This window comes from Schistocerca americana, chromosome 1 (assembly GCF_021461395.2).
Source record: "Schistocerca americana isolate TAMUIC-IGC-003095 chromosome 1, iqSchAmer2.1, whole genome shotgun sequence".
NCBI lineage: Eukaryota > Metazoa > Arthropoda > Insecta > Orthoptera > Acrididae > Schistocerca > Schistocerca americana.
This window is the reverse complement of record NC_060119.1, coordinates 387,317,667-387,341,382: the sequence shown is the minus strand read 5'-3', so window position 1 is coordinate 387,341,382 and position 23,716 is coordinate 387,317,667. Positions and strand designations below refer to the sequence as shown.

Below are 23,716 nucleotides of genomic sequence, written 5' to 3'. Positions count from 1 at the left end.
TCTAAAGTCAGATAGATCGTGTGTGGATGTGGAGGTCATGCATAAAATGCTGTGTCAGCCGGCCCCTTCCACCCAATCAACCGGTCGGATATAACGTCGTTTAACCACTCGCATAGTGAGTTATGCCAGTGAGGCATCTTGCTCTAAAAAAAAAAAAAAAAAAAAAAAAAAAAAAAAAAAAAAAAAAAAAAAAAAAAAAAAAAAGATGTGTTGTTCAGCTTCTTCCCATTGAGGCACAGACCATAGGTGTAGCACATCAAGGTAAGAAACATCAGTTACAGTTGATTCACCGAAAAAGAAAGGACCATAAACTTTCTGCGGGGAATTTTTTGGGGCTAAGAGCGAAAGCCTCACACTCGTTCAACACGTTTTTCAGTCACTCTTTGTCATTCCATACTCTGCCCATTGCGCACAGGTATACAAAGAAAACTGTCCGAGTTGCTCTTTCATTTGGTGTATTATTTATAATTGTAAGCTGAACGTAATAAATCCCACAATGCCTTAAAACTGGTATGTTTATTTTGAAATACCCTGTAGATAACATTGACAGAAAAGAAATGAGACTGCTCATACTACTAAAGAACAGTATGTTATGGTGGACTAGTGCACAACTAATTTTCTATTTTTCAACATAGAGTGTGTTCTTAACTGTGACAAGTTTCATGAAAATCCTTCAATTCCTTAGCACAGACATGTTCTTCTTGCACTCCACTGGAGAATTATAAAAAAGCCAGCACTTGTAAATGTTTTGAGCAGTGGAAGGAACAGATACAGATATATTAACTCAAATGGTTACCACCAGTGACAAAGTATTTAGTAAGTACACAAATTTGCACCTCTGGCTTGTTTTAATTGTCTAAGGCATTGAACATGACAATTTCCGGTGGAATGCAAGGAAACACCTGAAGTAAACTGCTTGCTCAGTGGCAATGAATTGACTGAATTTGATGACACCACTGAAGAATGAAATAGGGCTGCATGACAACATGACTGTAAAACACTTTTTTAGGAATGTTGGCCATATCATTTCTTTTCTGTTACGGTAGTATTTCATATGTGCTGCTTGACAAGAGTTCAACAGTTCCTAGGCAAATAATGCACTTTCTGAAAGTTTTATTTCCACAGTTCGTCCGTGCCGAGAGGAGGGGACTGACTTTTTACCTCAATCTACAATATCAAATTTCTGTGCTGGAACTGGTAATTACATGACCTTTCACATTATCATGGAATAAAGCTAAAACTAATGTTCTGCTCTTTTTCCATAAAAGAAAGTTTACTCTCAATAAATAAACTATCAATATAATATAGTGTATTCTGGAAGAATTGCTTCCACCTCTAAGGCTGAAATATAAACATAACATATTTATATGGATCTTAAACTTTTCAGTCTCCGCATAAAGGCAAAAAGTCTGACATTAATGAAATTTAAAATACAATGGTAACAGATAGAAAATTGTTACCATAAAATATTCTACAGTGGCACTGTTCTCCAATCTTTGTACTTTCACTTAACATGGACATGTAGTTATTGTGCAAGTGTGTGTGTGTGTGTGTGTGTGTGTGTGTGTGTGTGGGCGCGCGCGCGCACACACGGTGTTCACAAGTGCACTTGGGCGCTAGAACCATCCTTTCCTGTCACATAATGCTTTGATACCCAGGAAGGTAATGCCTAATAGAAATATTCATACTGTATACAGGGTTTTTCACCAAGAAAAGTTTCCACATATTGGTAGTGAAATAAGGTTACCAAAAATATGAAAAATATATGTAGCAGACTACATATTTTATTTAATTGGATAAGTAAAAAAATCTACTCACCAAGCGGTGGCAGAACGCACACATGAAATAATGTTATAATTAGGCGAGGCTTCATATTTAGAATCACCAGTATCATTATTCTGAATACTAGAAGAGAAAACTGAAGAAAAATGAAATGTGTAATAACGTGGAAAGGGCAAAAATAATGAATCCCAAACTAAGGATGGAGATTAGAATGCTAGTATTTACGTGATGCAAAAGGCAAATGGCAGCTGGAAATAATAATGTAGGATGTAATAAACTGACATCCAATAATAGGAGACAGGAACAACAGTTACAGGAAAGAACACAGCTAGCTAGAAATATGAGCTCACCAAGATTCTGAAATGGTTAATTTTGCTGAGAGGAGAAAAGCAATGAAGATTATAATTTCAACTTACATTCTTAGCTTAGAATTTCACAATATGAGAAATTATGAGCATGTTCTCGTATGAAGAATCTATGTCCTTAACTCATCTTGTTTTTTCAATATAGTTAGTTGCATGATATTCCTCAATATCCGCATCACGCATTCTTACTGCCTGTAAATTATTTTTCCCCCAATAATGTTTTGTGATATCCCATTCTTCCTTTCTTCTAAGCCTGAATTTTACAGAGGAAGAAAAATAAGAAGTAAAAGAGGGTCACATACTGATGTATTATAAAGAAATCTTAGTACTTTTTGTAACCTTTCATAATTATTTCTTTCAAAACTGAGCCATTTTGTTACTAATAATTATTTTTTTTAACTCTGTCAATTCAATTTATTATTTAGGTTATAGAATTTTCTTTTGAGTCAGATTCAGTGTACAGTTATAATAATAACTGAATTTGAGTCTGCATTTCATGTTCATTGGATGTGCGTGGAACACTTTAGTATAACTTACATCAGTGCTATCTTTTGTGGGCTACAGAAATCTCTGGTGACTCAGTCAAGACTTTTCCCTGGTTCTTAATTATTATGTTTCATATGAAATGAGAGGGGGATATATCTCCATATTCTTTAAAACCTACTTGACCAGTAGCACATAATGATGAAAAATCTCACCTTCACTTTATTTTTAGTACTTGGTTCATTCTAGTTTTGTGTCACTTCTTCAAATTACTGAATTTGGAAAGCAATATGCACCAACCCAAGTGCTGCACTGTTTCTATATGCAGTCTGATAATAGAAGAAAAACTTAATAATGACAATGCTGTTATTCCATATGTAATATTTGGAAATATTCTTAGTGTGCTGGTCGCAATGATGATTAAAAAAAAGTTTGGTCACCATACTATGTATTTCAGTCAACTTTAACAACAGTTCACAAAAACAATACAAAACCAGGAGATTTTGGGTCTGTCAGACTCAGTCTTGTATAATTACACTCTGTGTGTCCAAACAGAAAACAATATCAAATTTTATATGCTAAAATACTTCATACTGAAAAATGTGTTACAGGAAACATTTTATTTTCTCACGAAGTCACAAATGTGTCAAAATAGCCGCCAGGAACAATAGTGGCAGAAGCAGAGTATTGTCAGTAGCACATTCTATTTCGTATTAATGCTTCTACCGAGCTTACTAAAAATATAAAACACTTTTCCTTACAGTGAATAATGAATAATATAAAAACAAAATAATTTGACTGTACATATATCTTCTACAAGATCACATTTAATACATCTTACTTTACTTTTTACAACAGAAGAGGAACAGAAAAAAATAAATGTAAACACATGCAGAAAATATGAAAGAACATAGACAGTCGAAAGGAAACAAAGAAAATACTGAGTCAGCAGGCTAAGTATACAAACATATCCAGAAATAGTAAATTACATTACATGTCAGAAAATATGTGACAAACAAATATATTTCCCCTTGCCTTTTGCTTGAAAGTCACTGTTGTCCCTCAGTTAAGAAAAATATTTACTTTCCAATTTTACACAATATTTCAGCTATTTGCTATTACAATGCAGACATCATTTTATTACGCAATATAAAACTATGATAAAGTTAAATATGCATAACTATGTACACTGAAATTAGGGCAAGAATATCAAATTAAATAAAGATAATTAAGCTGGTTCCCTTGACAGTGAAATAACCAGAAGTAAAACAGAAAATTAGTTTTGTACAAATGTGTTTTTTGAATGTTTAGAACAAAATCCTATCACATAAAATGTATTACATAAACGTAATTGTAGAGAGCACATCATAAAAAAATTATCTTGTTTACAGGAATACTGTACAAGTTCAGTTGACAACAGGCACGCATGCTTGTGCACTCACAAAACACGCATGCACACACACGCGCGCGCCCACACACACACACACACATACACAGAGAGAGAGAGAGAGAGAGAGAGAGAGAGAAACAAACTACTAATAACTATCTTTTAGTTCTTTAAGAACATTCACGCAAATAAACTTATAATCTTCGAGCAAGAAAGGAGCTCCTAATTTAACTTTTCCTTACATTTATCTTACAAAATTAAATATTAAATTAACTGCTTAGATGGTGTGAGGGGTGTTAGCCAAAGATGCTTGAATTTTAACTATTATAAATGAAACAACAAAAACAGAGGGATCAACAAAGTGCCTGTTTCGCAGTAAGGGCGAAATGACGATGTACCATTGGAAGTATATCTATGTTAATCATCACTGTCATTAATGCAGCTGTGTACATCATTTGAAATGGAAAAGAATGTTTCCGCAATATGGTTACACGAAAAAAATATTCAGACCAGCACTCTATACAATTATTCTAAGTTTAACTACTACATCCCCTTTGTTTTTTGAAATTCAACGTCCAAACTTTGTAGCATGCTAGCAGAAAGTGAGAGTAGTGGGAGGAAGAGGTGCAGGTGGTGGTGGTGGTGGTGGTGGTGGTGGTGGTAGTGGTGGTGGTGGAGGAGGAGGAGGAGGAGGTAGTTAGTGACCGGTCACAAACAATTTGCTCCGATATCAGTATGTTGACAACGATTGTTATAAACATCTAAGTACTTAACACACACTGTTCCCCATATGCTGGTGTTGTGTGTGTGTGTGTGTGTGTGGTTATGAAATAGTTATCTTCATAGCGGCATGTGTAATACAACAGTGATGACAAAATAAACTGTGATTAGAAACTTACCACTGTGATGAGAAACTTACCACTGAAAAAAATGTTAAAACTGTGCGAAAAATGCTAAATTGATACAGTGACAAAAATTCCTCACATAGCTCTCAAATTATTTTTCTCCCTGTGTACAGACCTGAATACTTTTATATGAGTTCAATTTTCACTCAGGGACCTAGAATGAATGCTCTCCATACAGCGAGATAACTGATTTTAATTCATTATTTTTGTCACTGATACAGTACACAGTATTAATGTACTACAAGAAATTAATTACTTTTCTGCCTAGTGTTTCAGTCAAATATTTTGTTTTAGCAGCTATTGAATCAGTGTGATGTTTGAATATTCCTTTCTGAACTAACCTACAACAATGAGCCCAAAATCTTAAATGTTACCAATATTTCAGGAAGCCAGTGACACATATAGTCAGTACCATCCAGCACTATAAAGAGTAAATGAAACAAAAAAAATTACAAAAAATATATGTTACATTGTCAATTACAAAAACTTACGCAACAGCACTCGTATAACTATTTAGTAATTTGAAGTGGTAATTTCATTACCAACATACATATTCATTTGTTTCATCATTTTTACAACGTGAATTCGTATGAAAATACTGATTTAAAAATATATAAGAGACTTTACACACACACACACACACACACACACACACACACACACACACACACACACGGAGACAGACAGACAGACAGAGAGAGAGAGAGAGAGTGAGAGAGAGAGAGAGAGAGAGAGAGAGAGAGAGAGAGATTGTTCCCACAATATTTAAAAAGCTTTTTCTATAATTCATAATAGATTAATTAATATTCAAATAATCCATTCACATTGCCTGGTAGGTGGAAATGACTTATGAAACACTGCTTTCTGATAGGCACTTTTTGGTCTCCCATATTTATGGAAAAAATAAAATTAAAAGGCAAGTCCTCACACTTATTTTGTCTTTTTGTTTGTGTTTTTTCATATGGTAATCCACCTGTACTATCCTCACACTGAATCAAATTTTGAAAACATGTAACCATCTCCTACTTTTTATATCAAATGTAACAATAGTCAGAGAACAAAGTATCACATACAGGAAGCATGAACTTATATTGTAAGATTTCTCACATTTAATGCACAGTCCATGCTGCAGGAAGGGAGAATTACATGATGGATTAAAAAAATATAATGTATAAGCCTGTGAATACATTCTGATATATCTGACGGCCATTTAAGAATTAAAACTGTAATATTTGAAGGTAATGATACTGCCATTGATTTAAATTGCAAGTAAATAATTAAATGGAGTACTTAATAGTTATTATTCAGTACTTTTGAGGAACAAGGAATATAGATATCAACCCACGAAAAACTATTTCAGCTGAATATTACCAAGGAAGAAGGCACAGAATGGAAATATCTAAACAACAAATACAGTAATATGATAAATCATATCACAGAAGAAACAAATAAAAGAGGATTGAGAGGAAGGATTTAAGAAATATTGTACGCTGAACTTCAAAAGCCACAAAAATTTATCAGATAAAGAAGGAAACCAAGAAGAGAAATTGGCATAAAACATTACTTAATGAAATAGTAGCTCATTTATTGGCAAAAATCTTGATGACTGCTTAGTATAATTTTACTTTCCAAAATTTTCTCTCTTTCTTCTTTTTTTAAAAGCAGAGTGTTGACAACTTGAAACAGCAAGGATTGGTGTAGAGAGGCCAATAAAAGTTTCAAATAATACAAAATTAAAATGAATTTGGAATTTCAGAAATGCAAATCACTTTTGTTGAGAAAGATGAGGAACGCGTGTCAGGAAAGGAGGTTTATTTGACAGCAAAGATAGAGGACCTCTTGACTTGCTCAAAAATCATCACAAGATACTTTTTATTAGTCATTTCTAACACTAAAGCCAAAATTCCAATTTATTTAGGCGACTTTATGTTCCAGAAAAAAACCACTTGTATTATGAATCATATGAAATTTCTGTACATCAGTCAAAGCACTCAGTAGCTCCGAGATGTGTCAATTTCATAACTCTGTGTTCCTCCTAACTAAAAAAAAAAAAGTGCAAACAATCTGACCACAACACCCAAGAAAATCTTATCAGTCATTTCTCAACAAAGGTCATACACTGTAGGCTAATCAGATATGGACGATGGTCTTAGAATTTTATTATATTGTGCAAATTTGCTCATGGCACACTCAAACAATGTTATGTATAACAAATTCAATCTTTATTAACCAGTGTGCCACTTTTATTCTGAAGCTCAACATTCCTGAGTATGGCACTTACTTAAACTCTCACATGTTGTTCCAGGTGTTTCACTTACAACTTCAAAGTGGCAGAAAAACAGTATGAGCACAGGCCAAAATATACAGGGAAACAACAGGGAGTTTTTAAAAGATCAGAACAGCTGCATGCTTACTAATATGTACTAAAATGCAGCCTTACCATAATCACCGGGACCGATGACATTTGCAGTCTGGTCCCTTCAACCCCCACAAACCAACCAACCATAATCACCCCGAAGCGTATAAGTTGACAAAAGTAACTCTTTTCGTACCGGACTGTTCGCACGTATAACAATAAGAGTATGTGTTTGACACTAGCAATCACAATCATTACCTAAATTCCTGTTATTTTTAAATGTTTTTCACAGAACATGGCAAGCTTTACTGAAAAATCAGTATTAAAATACCACTATGTGAGAAAATGAGCATGACTTCTTTCAAAATCCTCCCTGTTCATCAGAGAAATGTTTTTCACCTGGACAGGAAACCAAGACTAGGAAACATAGTATTTTTACAATTAGAAAACAATGAAGAAACAAGGACTAAAACTGAGATTAAATGATTCACTCATTACCATGATTATTTTCATAATTATCATAGATAACAACCCTAGAGAAACCCAATTAAGTTTTCATTTTTACTGAGTATATGATGGAACTATATTCCTCATCTCACAGCTGTCGCCTTTGGCAGATACTGGAAGAAGAGAGAATGGCTTATATCATTACCTCCAGTCAAGGTATGTTATTTGAAAAATTCAATTACAGAATCATTTTATTACAAGCAAGCAGTTTAAAATCAATCAATTTTCTGTATTTTATAAGTTTAAATACTGTACAAAACAGATGGAGGCATATGAATAACAACATCAGCCCAAAAGCAACAGTTCGTATAAGACTACCAAAACAACTGCACTGCATCCTGTACATTCATTTTGTAGATTTTTTCCTGCAGGTAACAGTTGGTACAAAGTATAACAGAATTCTAATATTAAAGGTGGGATTCCACTTGTTAGCTTTATGTGCAATCAACTGCTTTATAACCACATAAAATGCAAAATAATTATCTGATAGTGATATATATAAAATTTATTAGTCAGTATATCAGCTATGACTTCTGTATTAGTAGTACAAATTTTACCATGAGGCATGAATCACAGTTTTTTAATTCCAATTCCAACCAAAGCAACATGAAATCAAGAATTAAATATGACCAGTCACATATAATTGTGATAACAAAATTTGCAGTATTCTGAGCATTTTGGCCACAACCTTCATAGATCAGTCTTCAGAGGTTGTGTGTACTTATAACTCTACAGTGAACAGACAAATGAGAAAAACAGAAAAATTCTTCTCACCCTTTGTCAGTGCACAACTGTAATATTAAATTACCGGCATGTCAGTAAACAAAAACATCACATTAATTTGAGGAACACTTACATGCTAAAATAAATGACATAACATAGCTCCTCAAAATATTTACCAGTTTTTTATTAGCTTTTAAATATATTTTACTTAAGTGAAACAAAATGCAATTTGCCCCGAGCTTTTATATTTCCATAGCAATACTGGAAGGACATCACAGAAGATAATACAAAAGTCCCAGAGAGAAATACAATGCTTATTAATTAATAGGTACTTTAGCAAGAATTCAGTTAAGAGGCTATTAACCATGTTTCACACATAAAAATTCTGAAAACTTAAAAGAAAAATAACACACTCAGTTTGATTTAACAAATTTCTGTCTGCAAATTCATAAACTATTGTTCAGTGACAGTTTCCCAGATTTTATTTTGTATCTTGCATGCAAAGCTGTTAATCACATGTGGAACACTTAACCATGTTCCACTACTGAATTACTCTGCACCTATTTTGATACACTCACCATATATCCAGCACAGCAGTTTTTCAGCTGTGGGCAACATCAGCCAGTCTTCAGCCAGAATGTTTGGACAAATTCAGAGGAACATCTGAAAAATTGAATATATCACAAATAGCTAACACAACAAGACTGCTGGGACATAAAAGAAACACATTTAGAGATTATAACTGTTTTACAACCTAGTCAGTGACTTTTGATTACACTTTTAGACTTCAAATCTTAATACAAATTACCAAACAAGCATCAGGAATAACATTTTGTAAATACTTGAAACACTTTATGTCAGTGAGATTTGCCATGTAATAACTCTGTAAGCACTAATTACCCAATCCCATTTTTATAAGTTGCCAGTAAAATGAAATGCTCGTATGGCATTATTGGCCAGGAGACCCTGCCTGGGGTGGTTCGGCTGCCTGGTGCAAGTCTATCCAACATCACTTTGACAACTTGTGCATCAATGAAAATGGGATGAAATAATTAGGACAACCTAAACACCCAGTCCAAGAGTAACGTAAATTTCTGAGCTAGCTGGGAGCCTGTGAACTAGAGGCAGCGACACTAACCACTAGGCCACGAGCTGTGGACACTGAAGGCACGAAGGCTGGGGGGTCAAGGGGAGTACGATGGTGAGTTATGGTTTCATTTCTCATCAGAGGTAATGCATATATGACAAACCATGAAAATATTAAAATGAACAAGAATTTTTTAAAAAGGTGCGTTACACTAACCACAGTATTGTGATGTGGGAAGAATTGTGTCTCGCCACTGGCAGTACAAGGGGGAAACTTCCTGGCAGATTAAAACTGTGTGCCAGGCTGAGACTCGAACTCGGGACCTTAGGCAAAGGTCCCAAGTTCGAGTCTCGGCCCGGCACACAGTTTTAATCTGCCAGGAAGTTTCATATTGGCGCACACTCCACTGCAGAGTGGAAATCTCATTCTGGAGACAAGGGGGAAAGATGGTTTGTCCCCTTTTGTGAGTAATATGGTGAAAGTTTCAAGTTATTTTAAATAAATTTCATGCGGTTTTCTGCCTGTCGCAAACATTTCCTTCGGATTCCACTTCGGCGGCTTGCAGGTCAGGGACAGTTATGCTACATATTTTATCAAGCATCTTCTTATTTGGCCTCATAAGGATGAATGTGTCCCATTCCAGATCTTTCTACCACAGAAAAATCTCAATTGGTCACTGTGGATCAAAACTGGGACCTTCATGTCCCTAGCCAATAACACTAACCATTAGACATGAAAGCACACTATACTCTGAACTGTATACAAAATTCATTCAGCTACTTGCAAAATGGGGCATACATATTTCAGCTATGGTGTATTAGTCACATGTAACACCTCCAAAGTTTGTGTCCATTAATAACTGCAGCCCATGATCAGCATAGGCTCACTCACCACAATTTTAAATGATCTCATACATGAAAACTGTTGTGACGCCAACAGTAGTTAATTCTGCACACATGGTAATTTTAAATGAAGATGTCATGATGATACAATTAAAAATGAGATTAGCAATTATAAACACCAGGGATAACAGCAACTTGTGGGAACTTTAGATCACAAATAAATAATACAATATGCTTACTTAAGGAAACAAATATACTCGGACCAATGAGATAAAACTGAATATGGCAGTAAATTTATTTGTATACAGAGAACCATTATCAAAGTGTGGACAGAAGCTATATTAAAGCTTACAAAAACTTAAAGAGACAACATACTAGTATTTCACACTTTGAATTAGCCAATTTACACTTCACCCTTTCTCCATGGGAAGGTTGCATGCTACTGTATGTAAGCTGCCTATGATTTTTTCCAGTACTGCAGATGAATTGTTATTTCTTGTACAGTGGTTATTTGTTCCCAACTATAATGCAAAAATATCTCCATCAGTATAAGTACTCAGACACCAAAGGACTAATATCTTGAGTTCAAAGAAGACTGATGTTAAAGGAAAATAACGCCTCATTAACCTCAATATTTCAAATGTTTCATACCTATTACCTATACAGCAAAGGCTGAGAATCATTATTGCTTTCGTATTGGTCTTGATTAACTAGATGACTTTGATCTGTTATGGTGTACTACAGCTACATCGGTATTCATGAAATTCTACAAATTTCAGAAAATAGTCCTTTAAATGATTCTCACAATTCAGAAAACGGTCTTTTTGGCTTTTAGATACGATAATCTGAATTTATATGAATTTATGTAGCTGCTACCACAGCTGGTTGGGGCCTCTGCCTTCGTAGATAGCATCATCCAAGTGACATGCTCAGATGATTCAGACCTAATTGGACAATATCTCAACTATTTCTCCACTGAAACGAACTTGTAACTTTGAATGAATGCTCATCCTAAAATCAAGACATATTTGGTGGCTGACAGTAGGCACTCCATCAAATAATGTGGCAGTAGCTCATGAGTATCATAGAGAGATCTTTTTCAGAAATGTAGAATCATCTGAGGTAAAACATCTAAGCTGATAAGCCATGTATGTTTGGTGATTCATTGCAAGCTGCATAATAATAATAATAATAATAATAATAATAATGCTGCATAATGATCATTGAAGCACGTACAGAGTTTAGTGTACTGGGGATTAGGAATAGTTCACAAAATATCTCTACCCCTTGGTGAAAACACAGTTTCACATCCTGTTTCTTAAACACTGCCCAAGGCATAAAATCCTTCCTCCTCTCCCCCAGGTAAGCATAACAACTGCTATCTCTGGATACCATTCCTCCTAGCACAATGACCTTCGTGTTTTTAGATTCTGCCCACCACTATCCCTCACGAATCTGTTACTACAGAAACACATATCCATGGTACAGGCATCACAGAACCACACCTCCTCCCTCCACAAGATATTGTTATTATGCAGTCACAACTACATGCACCAAAGCTTCAAAATTGAAACCCTTGACCTCCAACACCTGGAAGAGTATTCCAGATGCTATCTCCTTTCACCATAGAGCACCACACCCATCAACAACTATCCCACGCACAGTGAAACTCCCATCAACTCTTCATAATGCCCACACCCTACCTTGCCGACCTTTTCAATTTGTCACATCGTCTAGAGCTCCTTCCTGAACATCCTCAAAATCCAGAAACCAAAACACTGATGTTAATCTTTCCACCAAACGCTTCAACTCTACAGCAGTTTCAGTCTTATCAGGCATTACCCTCAGCTGCACATCCCAGTTTAACCATAAGTTGGATTTGTCAAAATCCTACTCTCCTTCTGATTTCTACAATGGAAACACTTCTTTGTTTCCAACAGGAATCAACCTTAACCCAACACTGAACCTTACCTCTCCCAGTACATAGCTGCCACCATCCAATCATGCCCTCCTCTTGTCCCACCTAACCAACCCATAGCCACCTTCCAGAAATTCCTTGCCTCCAGCTTGGCCTCAACACCTTTTCTCAGGTCCCTTCCCAAAAACATAAAACTCTCAACAGAAGAATGAACAGCCACTCACAACCTTAAAACAGACCCTCATTTAACCATCTTCCCTGAAATGGCTCCGCTACTGTTGCGATGGACCACAGCGGCTACCCGATACACAGCTTCCGCTAACTGTGCGACTCCTCCCCCTACAAGTCTGAGCGTAGAGAACCAATCCAAGAAGTCTAACACAGCCTCTCATTCCTGCTGAAGTCCTTAGGAACTCCTAGAATCTCTGCACTTCGTCCATCTCCCTCCTCACCCCGAAAACCTCTGCACACCCACATTCTACATGCTTCCCAAAATCCACAAACCCAACAATACTTGATGCCCCATTTTGCTCCCACTAAAATAATCTCTGCTCTTATTGATTAACGTATCCTAAAAGTTCCCCAAAGCCTAGCTGCTCACATCGAATACACAAACCATTTTCTTCACCAATTCTTCCCTATCCCCACCCCTTTGCCACTTAGATACCCACTCATCACTGTTGATGCCACCTTCCTATACATCAACATGCCCAAGCCGATGGCCTGGTCAATACCAAATATTACCTCTTCCAACATCTTCGAACATTACCTCTCCCAACATCTTTCTAGATCCAATCTCGCCACCTCATTTATTGTACACATTACCAATTATATCCTCCCCCTTCTCTCTCTCTTTCTTTCTCCTCCCCCCCCCCCCCCCTCACACACACACACACACACTTGTCCTACTGCAGCCCACCATCTTCTCGGGACATGAAGAAAAAGACATAAATACTTCTTCTTCGAGGACAAGATATACAAACAGATCCATGGCACAGCCATGAATACTCTGATGGTGCCCTCCCATGCTAACCTGTTTATGAGCCATCCTCCCAAAACTGCAAACCCCTTGTCTGGTTCATGCTCACTGATGACATGCGCATTATCTGGATACAGTAAAAAACACCCTTTCTCGATTTTTCTGCAATCTGAACGCCTTCTTTTCCACCTGTTTCACCTGGTCCTCTTCAACCAACCTCCTGGACATAGACTTCCGCATCTCCGATAAGTCCAATAACCACCAACAGTACCTGCATTTCGACAGCTGTCACCACTTCTGCACAACAAAATTGCTACCGTATAGCTTGGCCACCTATAGACACCATACCTGAACGACAAAAGTTCCCTTGCTGAGTACGCTGAAGGTCTCACAAGGACCTTCACACACAGGAACTATCCCCCATACCTAAACTGCACACAGAATTTACATGCCACATCCTCACACCCCCTAATCATCCCATTTCCCTCAAGAATCAGCTGCAAAAGAGCACTCTGCCTTGTTACCCAATATCACCCCCGACTGGAGCAACAGACCTACATCCTTCACTAAGCTTTAATTATCTATCATCATGTCTGGAAATCGGGGCATTCTACCCAAGATTTTCTCCACCTCTTCTAATGAGATATTTCATCGCCCATCCCATCTACGTAACATTCTCGTTCATCCCTATGCCACTCCCACTCCCAACCACTTGCCACATTGGTCATATCTCTATGGAAGTCCCAGGTGTAAGACCTGTCTGATTCACCCACCCGGCACATCCTGCTCCAATCCTGTCACACACTTATCCTATCCTACCTCATCAGAGGCAGGGTCACCTGTGGAAGCAAGCATATCATTTACCAGATCTACTGTAGCTACTGCACAGCACTTCATGTGGACGTGTCCATGGAAATAAACAGTCATTGGCAAACTGTGACCAAGAGCAAAATTTACTACCAAGTGGCACAACACGCTGCTGAGCATAACTTGACTGAATTAAATGGTCACTCCACAACTTGGGCTGTCTTGACCCCCCCCCCCCCCTTCTCTCCCCCCCCCCCCCCCCCCCACAACACCAACTTTTCTGAACTATGTAGATGTGAGTTATCCTTGCAAAACATCCTTCGCTCCCATAATTCTCTTTGCCTCCGTCTCCACTAACCCAATGTCCCATATCCTCTACAGAAGTTTCCCCTTCCTCTGTACTGTCATCCCTCCCAATCCACACTATCTTCATCATGCTTCATGCCTCACCATCTCCAGACTGCATGCACAAATGAATAGCCTGTGAACCTGCCACCACTCCCTCTCACATTCCCAATATGCACAGCTGCTGCCTCCCTCTGAGCCACTAGATACGCATCCCCAACCCCTCCTACTGCTTCCAACATCTAACCTCTTTCTCCCTCTGCCAAAAAAACCTGATACAACCCCATCCAAATTTACCTGCCAAACTGTAATACTGGCATTGCATGTCTAGCAGGCACAATCTACGTAGCGTGTGTGTGTGTGTGTGTGTGTGTGTGTGTGTGTGTGTGTTTGAATTGTCAAGGGATTCCTTATGAAAGCTAGCAAATTTTTCTTTCTCTTTTGTGCGCACCCTTTGATGACTCAACACTTCTGCTATTTAGTGCGTGTTCTCCTTTACTCCTAAATTATTTACATATAACAACATGCTCCACTGTGCTCCACACATAAGCTGTACTCTTGTAATTTCATCCAAAGGGTTATGTGACCGGTTGGTTGATTGGTCCATTCAGATAGTTTGACATCTCAGATAAGTCAGAACGATAAAAGGGAAAAGGCTAAAAAACGTAAAAGTGCAGTCATGTCGTCAATGGTGAAAACAAAATGAGGTAAGTCAGCAAGAGAGTGACCCCAAAGCTATGCTAGAGGCAGGAAATATCCCACCTCTGAAGCAGTAGAGGCAAGACCATCTGCGACTTAAAAGCATTCAACCGCTAGAATGTAGAATTGCGTATGGGAAAAGAAGACTAACAAATTCTAAAAAGTGATGAAAACCAAGTAAAAGGTGAAGGAAACAGGATCTTGGCCAGGGAGGGGAGTCGGGAATCTCCAAACACAGCTTACAGGGGGAGATACCCCAACAATCACCGCCCTGCCCCACACCAGAGTGAGATTAAAAACCTTAAAACTGAGAATAAAAACCACTTTCCCGGAGGAAACTGAGAACCAGTTCGACTATCAGCGAATTGTCAGTCAACATTAAAGGTAAAGTGTGGGGAAGTCTGTTCTTAGTACACAGAGCCAAAAGAAGGGGGCATTCCACCAAAATGTGGGCTACTGACGCAAAATAAAACCATGGGTCAGCCTGGTATGGCTGATGTGGAGATGACACAGTGTGGTTGCGTCCTTTTGGGAGAGGCGAAAGGAAGAACGCCACGGGGCTGGTGTCACCTTAATTGCACGAAGTTTATCAGACAGGGAGGTAGCCTCCCAAGAGTTGACCATGATTGTGTGAAGTTGGATTTGATGTGAAGCCGTAAATCAACTGCAGGAGGGTTTACAGAGAATGGGGATTAAGTGACTGCTCCCCCAGCCAAACTATCAGCAAGCTCATTACCTGGGGTACCCACATGGCCAGGAACCCAAAGGAAGTCAATGGAACAAGCAGTACGGTGAAGATCAGTGAGATGGTCATGGATGGCTGAGACCAAGGGATGGCACGAAAAACACCGGTCAATAGCCAGAAGGCCACTCATTGAGTCTGTACATAAAAAACGCACTTGTGTTGGGGCTGTTTAATAAAGGTAAGGGCCTGGGAAATTGCCATCAATTCCGCAGTAAACACCCCACTTGTAGGTGGCAGCAGATGATTTTCCGTGTCAACAGAGGATGTGAAGGCTTATCCCACACGATCAGCAGATTTAGAGCCATCGGTGTAAAAAACAACAGCATCCCGGAACTCCCATAAAATTCGGCGGAAAAAGGAACGGAACACCATCAGGGAGGATGGAATCTTTTGGACCTTGGCGGAGATCCATCCGAATTCGAGGCTGAGGAACTAAGCAAGGGGGGGTGGAGGGGAGGGAGCGAGGAAGACAGGACAAAGAAGGAAGCTGAAAACCACGGCAAAGAGACGCAAGGCGGAGCCCAACCGGTAAACCCGCCCGTGGGCGGGAGTCGGGTGGCGACGTCCATGGTCTGGGAACAGGACAGAATAGGAAGGATGAGTAGGAGAGGAACGGATAGCGAGTGCATAAAACACCAGAAGCTGGGACCGCCAAACAGAAAGGAGTGGGGGGGTCCCAGCTTCAACCAGGAGACTATCAACAGGGCTAGTTGGGAAGGCACTGGCGGCCAAACGGATACCACGATGGTGGACTGGATCCAGCATGTGCAGTGTGGAAGGAGCAGCCGAACCATAAACTTGACAACCATAGTCCAAGCGAGACAGAACTAAAGCATGATAAAGGCGGAGAAGGATGGAGCGGTCCGCACCCCAAGAGGTGTGGGCAAGGAAGCGAAGAACATTGAGTTTACGGAAACATCCTACCTTCAGAAGTCTGGTATGAGGCAACCAAGTGAACTTGTTGTTGAAAAGAAGACCCAGGAAACGAAACTGTGGGACCACAGGCAATCATTGTGCATCGAGATAGAGCTCCGGATCGGGATGGGTCATAGTACGGCGACAGAAGTGGACCACCCATGATTTTAAAGGAGAGAATTGAAACCCATGCGAGAGGGTCCATGCAGAGTCACGCCATATAGCTCCCTGGAGCTGCCGCTCTGCAAAGGCCATCGAAGAGGAACTAACCCAAATGCAGAAATCGTCTACATACAGAGCAGGGGCGACCAAAGGACTGACAGAGGTCACAAGTCCATCAATAGCAATGAGGAAAAGAAGTACACTCAATACAGAACCCTGTGGGATGACAGTCTCCTGGGTCCGTGGAGAACTAAAAACAGTACCAACCCGAACCCTGAACGACCGATGGAACAGGAACTGGCGGATAAAAATCGCGAGTGGGCTCTGAAGTCCCCACTGATAAAGTGTAAGTAAGACGTGATGGCGCCAAGCCGTGTCGTAGGCCTTGCGAAGGTTGAAAAATACTGCAACCAAATGGCGGTGCTGGGAAAAAGCCTGCCGAACTGCGGATTCTGAGCGAAGTAAATGATCGATCGGAGACCGACCCTCTCGGAAGCCACAATAATAAGGGGACAATAGATCCAGAGATTCAAGGACCTAACTAAGCCGATGGGCTACCATCCGTTCAAGTAACTTGCGAATAACATTTGTTAGACAAATTGGCCGATAGCTTTCAACGAATAGGGGGTTCTTACCAGGCTTAAGCACAGGAACCACAATGCTATCCCTCCACTGAGAAGGGAAGTCACCCTGGAGCCAAATATGGTTAAACACCCGGAGAAGATGTTGCTGTTGTGGAGCACTGAGATGTTGAAGTAGTTGGTTATGAATGGAGTCTGGGCCAGGGGCCGTATCATGAGAAGAAGAAAGTGCGGAAAGAAATTCCCATTCAGTAAAAGGTTCATTGTAAGATTCTGACTGACAAGGGATAAAACATAAGGCGGAAGCTTCGGCCCACTGTGTCTGCTGAAGAAAAGCAGCCGGATAGGAGGCTGATGCTGATGCCGTTGCAAAATGGGTGGCAAGATGCTCCGCAAGAATCAATTGGTTCGTACAAAGGCCATCTGGGAGATGAAGGCGTGGGAGGGTGGACTGTCGATAGCAACAGTGGAGAGAGCAAAGTGTAGCCTATACCAGTGACATAGGGACAGTAGAACTGAGGGAAGAAACAAAACACTCCCAACATATACGTTTGCTCTGTTTGATTAAATAATGGGCTTTAGCGCGAAGGCGTTTAAAGGTAATATAGATGGCAATGGATGCGTGCCTCTTAAGGTTTTGCAAAGCTTGGTGGCAATCACAGATGGCAATGGCAATGGCCGTACTCCATCACGGGACTTGCCGGCGGCGAAATGGTCCAGATGAGCACGGTATAGCAAGGCTAGCAGAGCGGACAATCGTGCCAGGCACGTCATGTAGGACGTCATCAATACAACCTGACAAAGAGGGAGAAAACACGACTTGTGCAGTGCATAGAGGCCAATCGGCACGTTGGAAAGACCAACGAGGTAACCTGTCCATCAGGGAGCGGAAAGGGAGCGAGAGAATCAACTGGAAATGGTCACTATCACAAAGGTCATCATGTGGTGACCAGTGTAATAAGAAAAGGAGGGAGGGAGAAGAAAGAGAAAGATCAATGGCAGAAAAGGTACCATGACCAGCACTGAAAGGAGTAGGGGAGCCATCATTAAGAAGGCACAAGTCGTGGTCTGCAATAAACTGGTCTATGAGAAGACCTCGTCAAGATGGAAATGTACTGCCCCACAAGGGATCATGAGCATTAAAATGCCCGAGAAGGAGTTGCTGAAGAAGGGCAGTTAAGGCAGCATGTGTAAGAGTCCTGTCAGGAGGGAGTTAAAGATTGCAAACTGTGACCTCAGAGTCCAGGTGGACCCTAACAGCAACCGCTCCCAATGTAGTTTGAAGAGGAATCCACGTGCTAGCAACGTCTGTATGGACCAACATACAAACGCCACTAGAGGCCCGCAGGGGGCCAACCCGATTACAACAGAAAACACGGAACCCACAGAGGGTCAGTGAGTGATCATCAGTAAAATGAGATTCCTGTAGAACCACACAAACTGCGGAGTAAGACGAAATAAGGGATTTCAACACCGGAAGGTTACGATAACATCCATTACAATTCTATTGGATAACCAGAGAATGATGATTCTAATGGGGGTTGAACAGGCTAAAGCCAGTCATGCCGCTGCGTCACCACCCGTCACCGACAAGGAGGGGGCGACATCCATGAACAAAAGGTCAGAATCTGGTTGTGAAGCCGGGGATGGGACCTCTGGTGACACCAGAGGCTCCTTGTCTCGGGACATGTTTCCTCTTCTTTTCTGTTTGAGGTCGAGGAGGGCTGTGTGGCATAAAGGAGCCAGCTGCAGCAAGATTGGGAATAGAAAGAGATCGGGTGACCTGGGGGCCGACAGACCGTGGTTCTCGCAGTCATTGCATGGCAGCAGACCTTTGGCCTGGACGGTGCTGGGAAGGGGTATCCCGGGAGGAATGGCCTTGCCTGGCAGACACCCAAGAAGTGGGACACTTCTCCGGCTGGGGAGGGGAAGCAGCGCCCAGAGGAGAAGGTGTGGGAGCCGCAAGGGAGGGGGGGAGGAGAGGGGTCCGGGACTGGGGTAAGGAAGGGGGAGGAAGGGGTGAAGATGTAACTAAAGCATAACTAGATGTCATGGACACAGGGTGAAGACACGCATACTTCTTACGAGCTTCAGTGTAGGTTAAACGATCAAGGGACTTATACTCCTGTATCTTCTTTTCCTTCTTATATACTGGGCAATCTGGTGAATGTGGAGAATGATTGCCATGACAATTAACACTCATTGCCATGACAATTAACACACACAGGAGGGGGAACACAAGAACTCCCCTCACGAAGTGGACAACCACAGTCACCACAGAGAGGGGCCTGTGAACAGCGGGAAGACACATGTCCAAAAAGCAAGCACTTAAAACATCTCATAGGAGGTGGGACGTACGGCTTCACGTCACATCGATATACCATAATTTTTACTTTCTCAGGGAGGGTATCCCCTTCAAAGGCCAGGATAAAGGCACCAGTATCAATGTGATTGTCCTTCGGACCCTTCTGAACACGGTGAACAAAGTGAACACCCCACCATCTGAGATTGCCCAGAAGTTCATCAGTTTGAAGGATGAGGTCCCTATGAAAAATCACACCTTGAACCATATTTAGAGACTGGTGGGGGTAATGGACTCAGGAATTGTGCCAAGATGGTTACAGGCACGAAGGGCCGCAGACTGGGCAGCTGAAGCAGTTTTGATCAACAATGAACCCGATTGCATCTTGCTCAGGGAGTCCACTTCATCAAATTTGTCTTCAATGTGTTCCACAAAGAATAAAGGTTTGGTATTGGTGAAAGTATCCCCATCAGACCTGATGCAAACCATATAGCAGGGGAAAGGTTTCGCCCCTAGCCGACGGGCCTGACCCTCCTCCCAGGGGGTAGCCATGGAAGGGAAGGCCAAAGGGGCAGGAGAAGCAGCACTACAAGAATCAGTTCCACACAGAGGCGGCCGCAGAAGAACGGCCAGAGTTCTGGACCCGTTTATGTTTCATTTGCATAGCGTCCGCCCTGATACCACCCACTCCGATCAGGGGCTCTCCTCATGGACACCACCCAGCCACAGCAAGGGCCATCTGGCACAGCGGCCATTGCTGGGACTTCCGATGCTCCAGTATGACAAGCAACCACTCCTAGGCTTACATGAGGAGGTCACAGCTAAAGTATCAGAAGTGTGATCCCTGTGTGTTCAGGGGGCTCAACCAAAAGGGTACATAGCGACCCCACCACACGGGCTGGCTCCCGTGCTGGCTATGCACCCTAGCATCAGACGACGACGTGAAAGAAAAGGTGGAATGAACTAGGAGGGCACACATCGGAGACACTAGATAAGGTGCTCTTCCCCAAATTGCTCACACTGTGGAATAGAAATTTAATAATGGAGGTCAAACCCCAGAGGGGGACCAGGGAATGCCAAAAGGATGAAGTGATTACGCAACAAAACTAAATTGCAAAACCAACATAATCAGGAGGATAGTGGGACCAACATAAGCAAGGACATCAAGAGAGGGAGAGGAGAGGGCGAAGGGGAAGGAGCAAGAAAAGGAAAGGAGGGGAAGGGCAAGGAAATGCAGCCCTGGAAAGAAGATAGGCTGCAATAGCTCGGTGCCCCGTGCTCGCCACGCACGTACTCACGAAAGAACCGTGCGCCCCCTGGGGGGTTGGTTGGTTGGTTGGCTTGTGAGATCGAAGGGACCAGACTACTAGGGCCATCTGTCCCTTTTTCCACGAACTTGAAACACCCACAAAGAATAAGAACAAATAATGGAGATGACAAGAGACAACACAGGACAAGAAAGACACAGACAGAGACCAGAAAAAAGGAATTAAAAATCACACCAAGTATGACAATGGCTGGCTGACCATAGAAACAAAACATGGAAAGCCAACCACCAAGAAATGCACTAAAAACCCCAGTCTGAAATCTAAGGCCAAAGGCCAGACTCAAGACAAAAAAAAGGACAAACACTTAGATCAAGCGATAAAAACCCCCTGCACAAATAAAACTCAAAACTAAATCTGCCATCGCAGCGTCATCTGATAAAAGTGCAGGAAGCGTATCAGGCAACACAAACGTCTACCTGAGCAGAGTTTAAACTGGGAAGTCCTACAAGATGTGGACCACCATCAAAGCTGACCCACAGCGACATAAAGGTGGGTCCTCGTGGCACAATAAATAGCTGTGTGTTATCCAGGTGTGGTCAATGCGCAGCTGGCAGAGGACATCGGAGTCCTTGCAAGAGACCTGCAAGGAGGAGTGCCACGCACCGGTAGCCTCCTTGATCGTCCGAAGTTTGTTGCATGAAGGAAGGGTGCGCCATTCATCACCCCAGGTGCTAAGTACCTTCTGCCGCAAAACTGACCTGAGGTCACTCTCCGAAAGGCCAATCTCCAAGGCTGGTGCACCGACAGCCTGTTTGGCCAGCGTGTCAACATGTTCATTTCCCAGGATGCCAACATGACCCAGGGTCCACACAAAGACCACAGAGCGGCTGCTACAGGCAAGAGTATGGAGGGACTCCTGGATAGCCATCACCAGACGAGAGCGAGGGAAACATTGGTTGAAAGCTATTACACCGCTTAGAGAGTCACTACAGATAATGAAGGACTCACCTGAGCAGGAGCGGATAGACTCTAGGGCCTCAGGAGGGACTGAGTCCTTCGAGCCCTGTGCCAAATCGAGCTGAAGGCATGGGCGGGGTACACACCATGGGGGTATATGCAGAGGGACCCGGAAAAGAGATGGAAGAGGAAAAACCTCAGGCCCACAGAAAAGAGCTCCGACACGAATCGCGATCGTACACCGTGACCAGGGCCGCCGTTCCAGAAATCAGACGAGCAACTGAGGGAACAGGAGACGATAATTGGGATGCCCGGGCAAGCTACAAAAGTGTGTAGCGTAAGCGGCCAGTAATTGTTGGTGCCAGAACCGCAATGGAGGGACACCTGCCTCCACAAGTATGCTGTAGACAGGGCTTGTCCGGAAAGCTACAGTGGCGAGTCATATCCCGCTGTGAAGGACGGGGTCAAGCAACTGCAATGCGGAAGGTGATGCCGAATTGTAAGCCAGGCTTCCATAATCTAGACGGGACTGAATTAATGCCTGGTACAGCTGTAGAAGGGAAGGCCGATCGGCACCCCAGCTGGTGTGACTCAAGCAATGAAGAGCATTAAGATGCCGCCAGCACGTCTGTTTAAGCTGCCGAATATGAAGGAGCCAAGTCAACCAGGTATCAAAAACCAATCCCACAAACCGATGCGTCTCCACCACAGCAAGAGGTTCGCCATCAATATAATCCATGGCTCAGGGTGAACAGCGCCTCGCCGGCAGAAATGCATAACGCAGGTCTTGGCAGCCGGAAACTGGAAGCCATGCACCACAGCCCAAGACTGCGCCTTGTGGATAGCACCCTGCAGCTGCCGTTCAGCAGCTGCAATGCCAGTGGAGCTAAAGTATAGGCAGAAGTCGTCAGCATACAAAGAAGCTGAGACAGACATTCCCACCACTGCAGTGAGCCCATTAATTGCAATTAAAAAGAGGCAGACAGCTAAGACAGATCCTTGCGGTACCCCAGTCTCCTGAACTCTGGAGGAACTATGGGAGGCCACAACTTACATGTGGAAGGAACGAAGTGACAGAAAATTTTGTATGAAAATCAGGAGCGGACCCGAAAGACCCCAACCATGAAGCGTAGAGAGGATGTGATGTCACGTCGTATCGTATGCCTTCTGCATGACAAAAAAGACAGCGACCAGATGCTGACAGTGCACAAAGGCTGTACGGATGGCAGACTCCAGGCACACCAGATTATCGGTGGGAGAGCGGTCCTTACGGAACCGAGGCAGAAGGCCCCGAGACTCAAGTAGCCAACTCAACCACTGGCTCACCATGCAGTCGAGCAACTGTCAAAGAACGTTGGTGAGGCTAATGGGGTGATAGCTGTCCACCTCCAGTGGGTTCTTGCCAGGTTTCAACACGGGAATTATGATGCTTTCCCACCATTGCGACAGGAACTCACCCTCAACCCAGAAAGGTCTAGGAGGCATCGCTGGCAGTCCACCGAGAGGTGTTTGAACATCTGACAGTGGATGCGATCTGGCCCGAGAGCCGTATCAGGGCAAGCGGCTAGGGCACTTTGGAATTCCCACTCACTGAACGGAGC

At 42.0% G+C, this 23,716-nt stretch overlaps 1 protein-coding gene across 2 annotated transcripts in view; it reads right to left on the bottom strand.

The window, feature by feature from the left end:
* Positions 1–23,716, bottom strand: part of LOC124601623 (protein hairless) — an 84,957-nt gene that overhangs the window by 8,554 nt on the left and 52,687 nt on the right. The window contains exon 4 of one of the 2 annotated variants that reach the window (XR_006978580.1): positions 9,087–9,171. Coding sequence is in view for 1 of the 2 variants with exons in the window: in XM_047136258.1 (XP_046992214.1) it covers positions 9,137–9,171 (35 nt within the window). In the remaining variant the exon portion in view is untranslated. Of the gene's footprint in view, positions 1–7,923; positions 9,172–23,716 lie in introns of those variants that run through there. The other variant, XM_047136258.1, reaches the window with a different exon arrangement.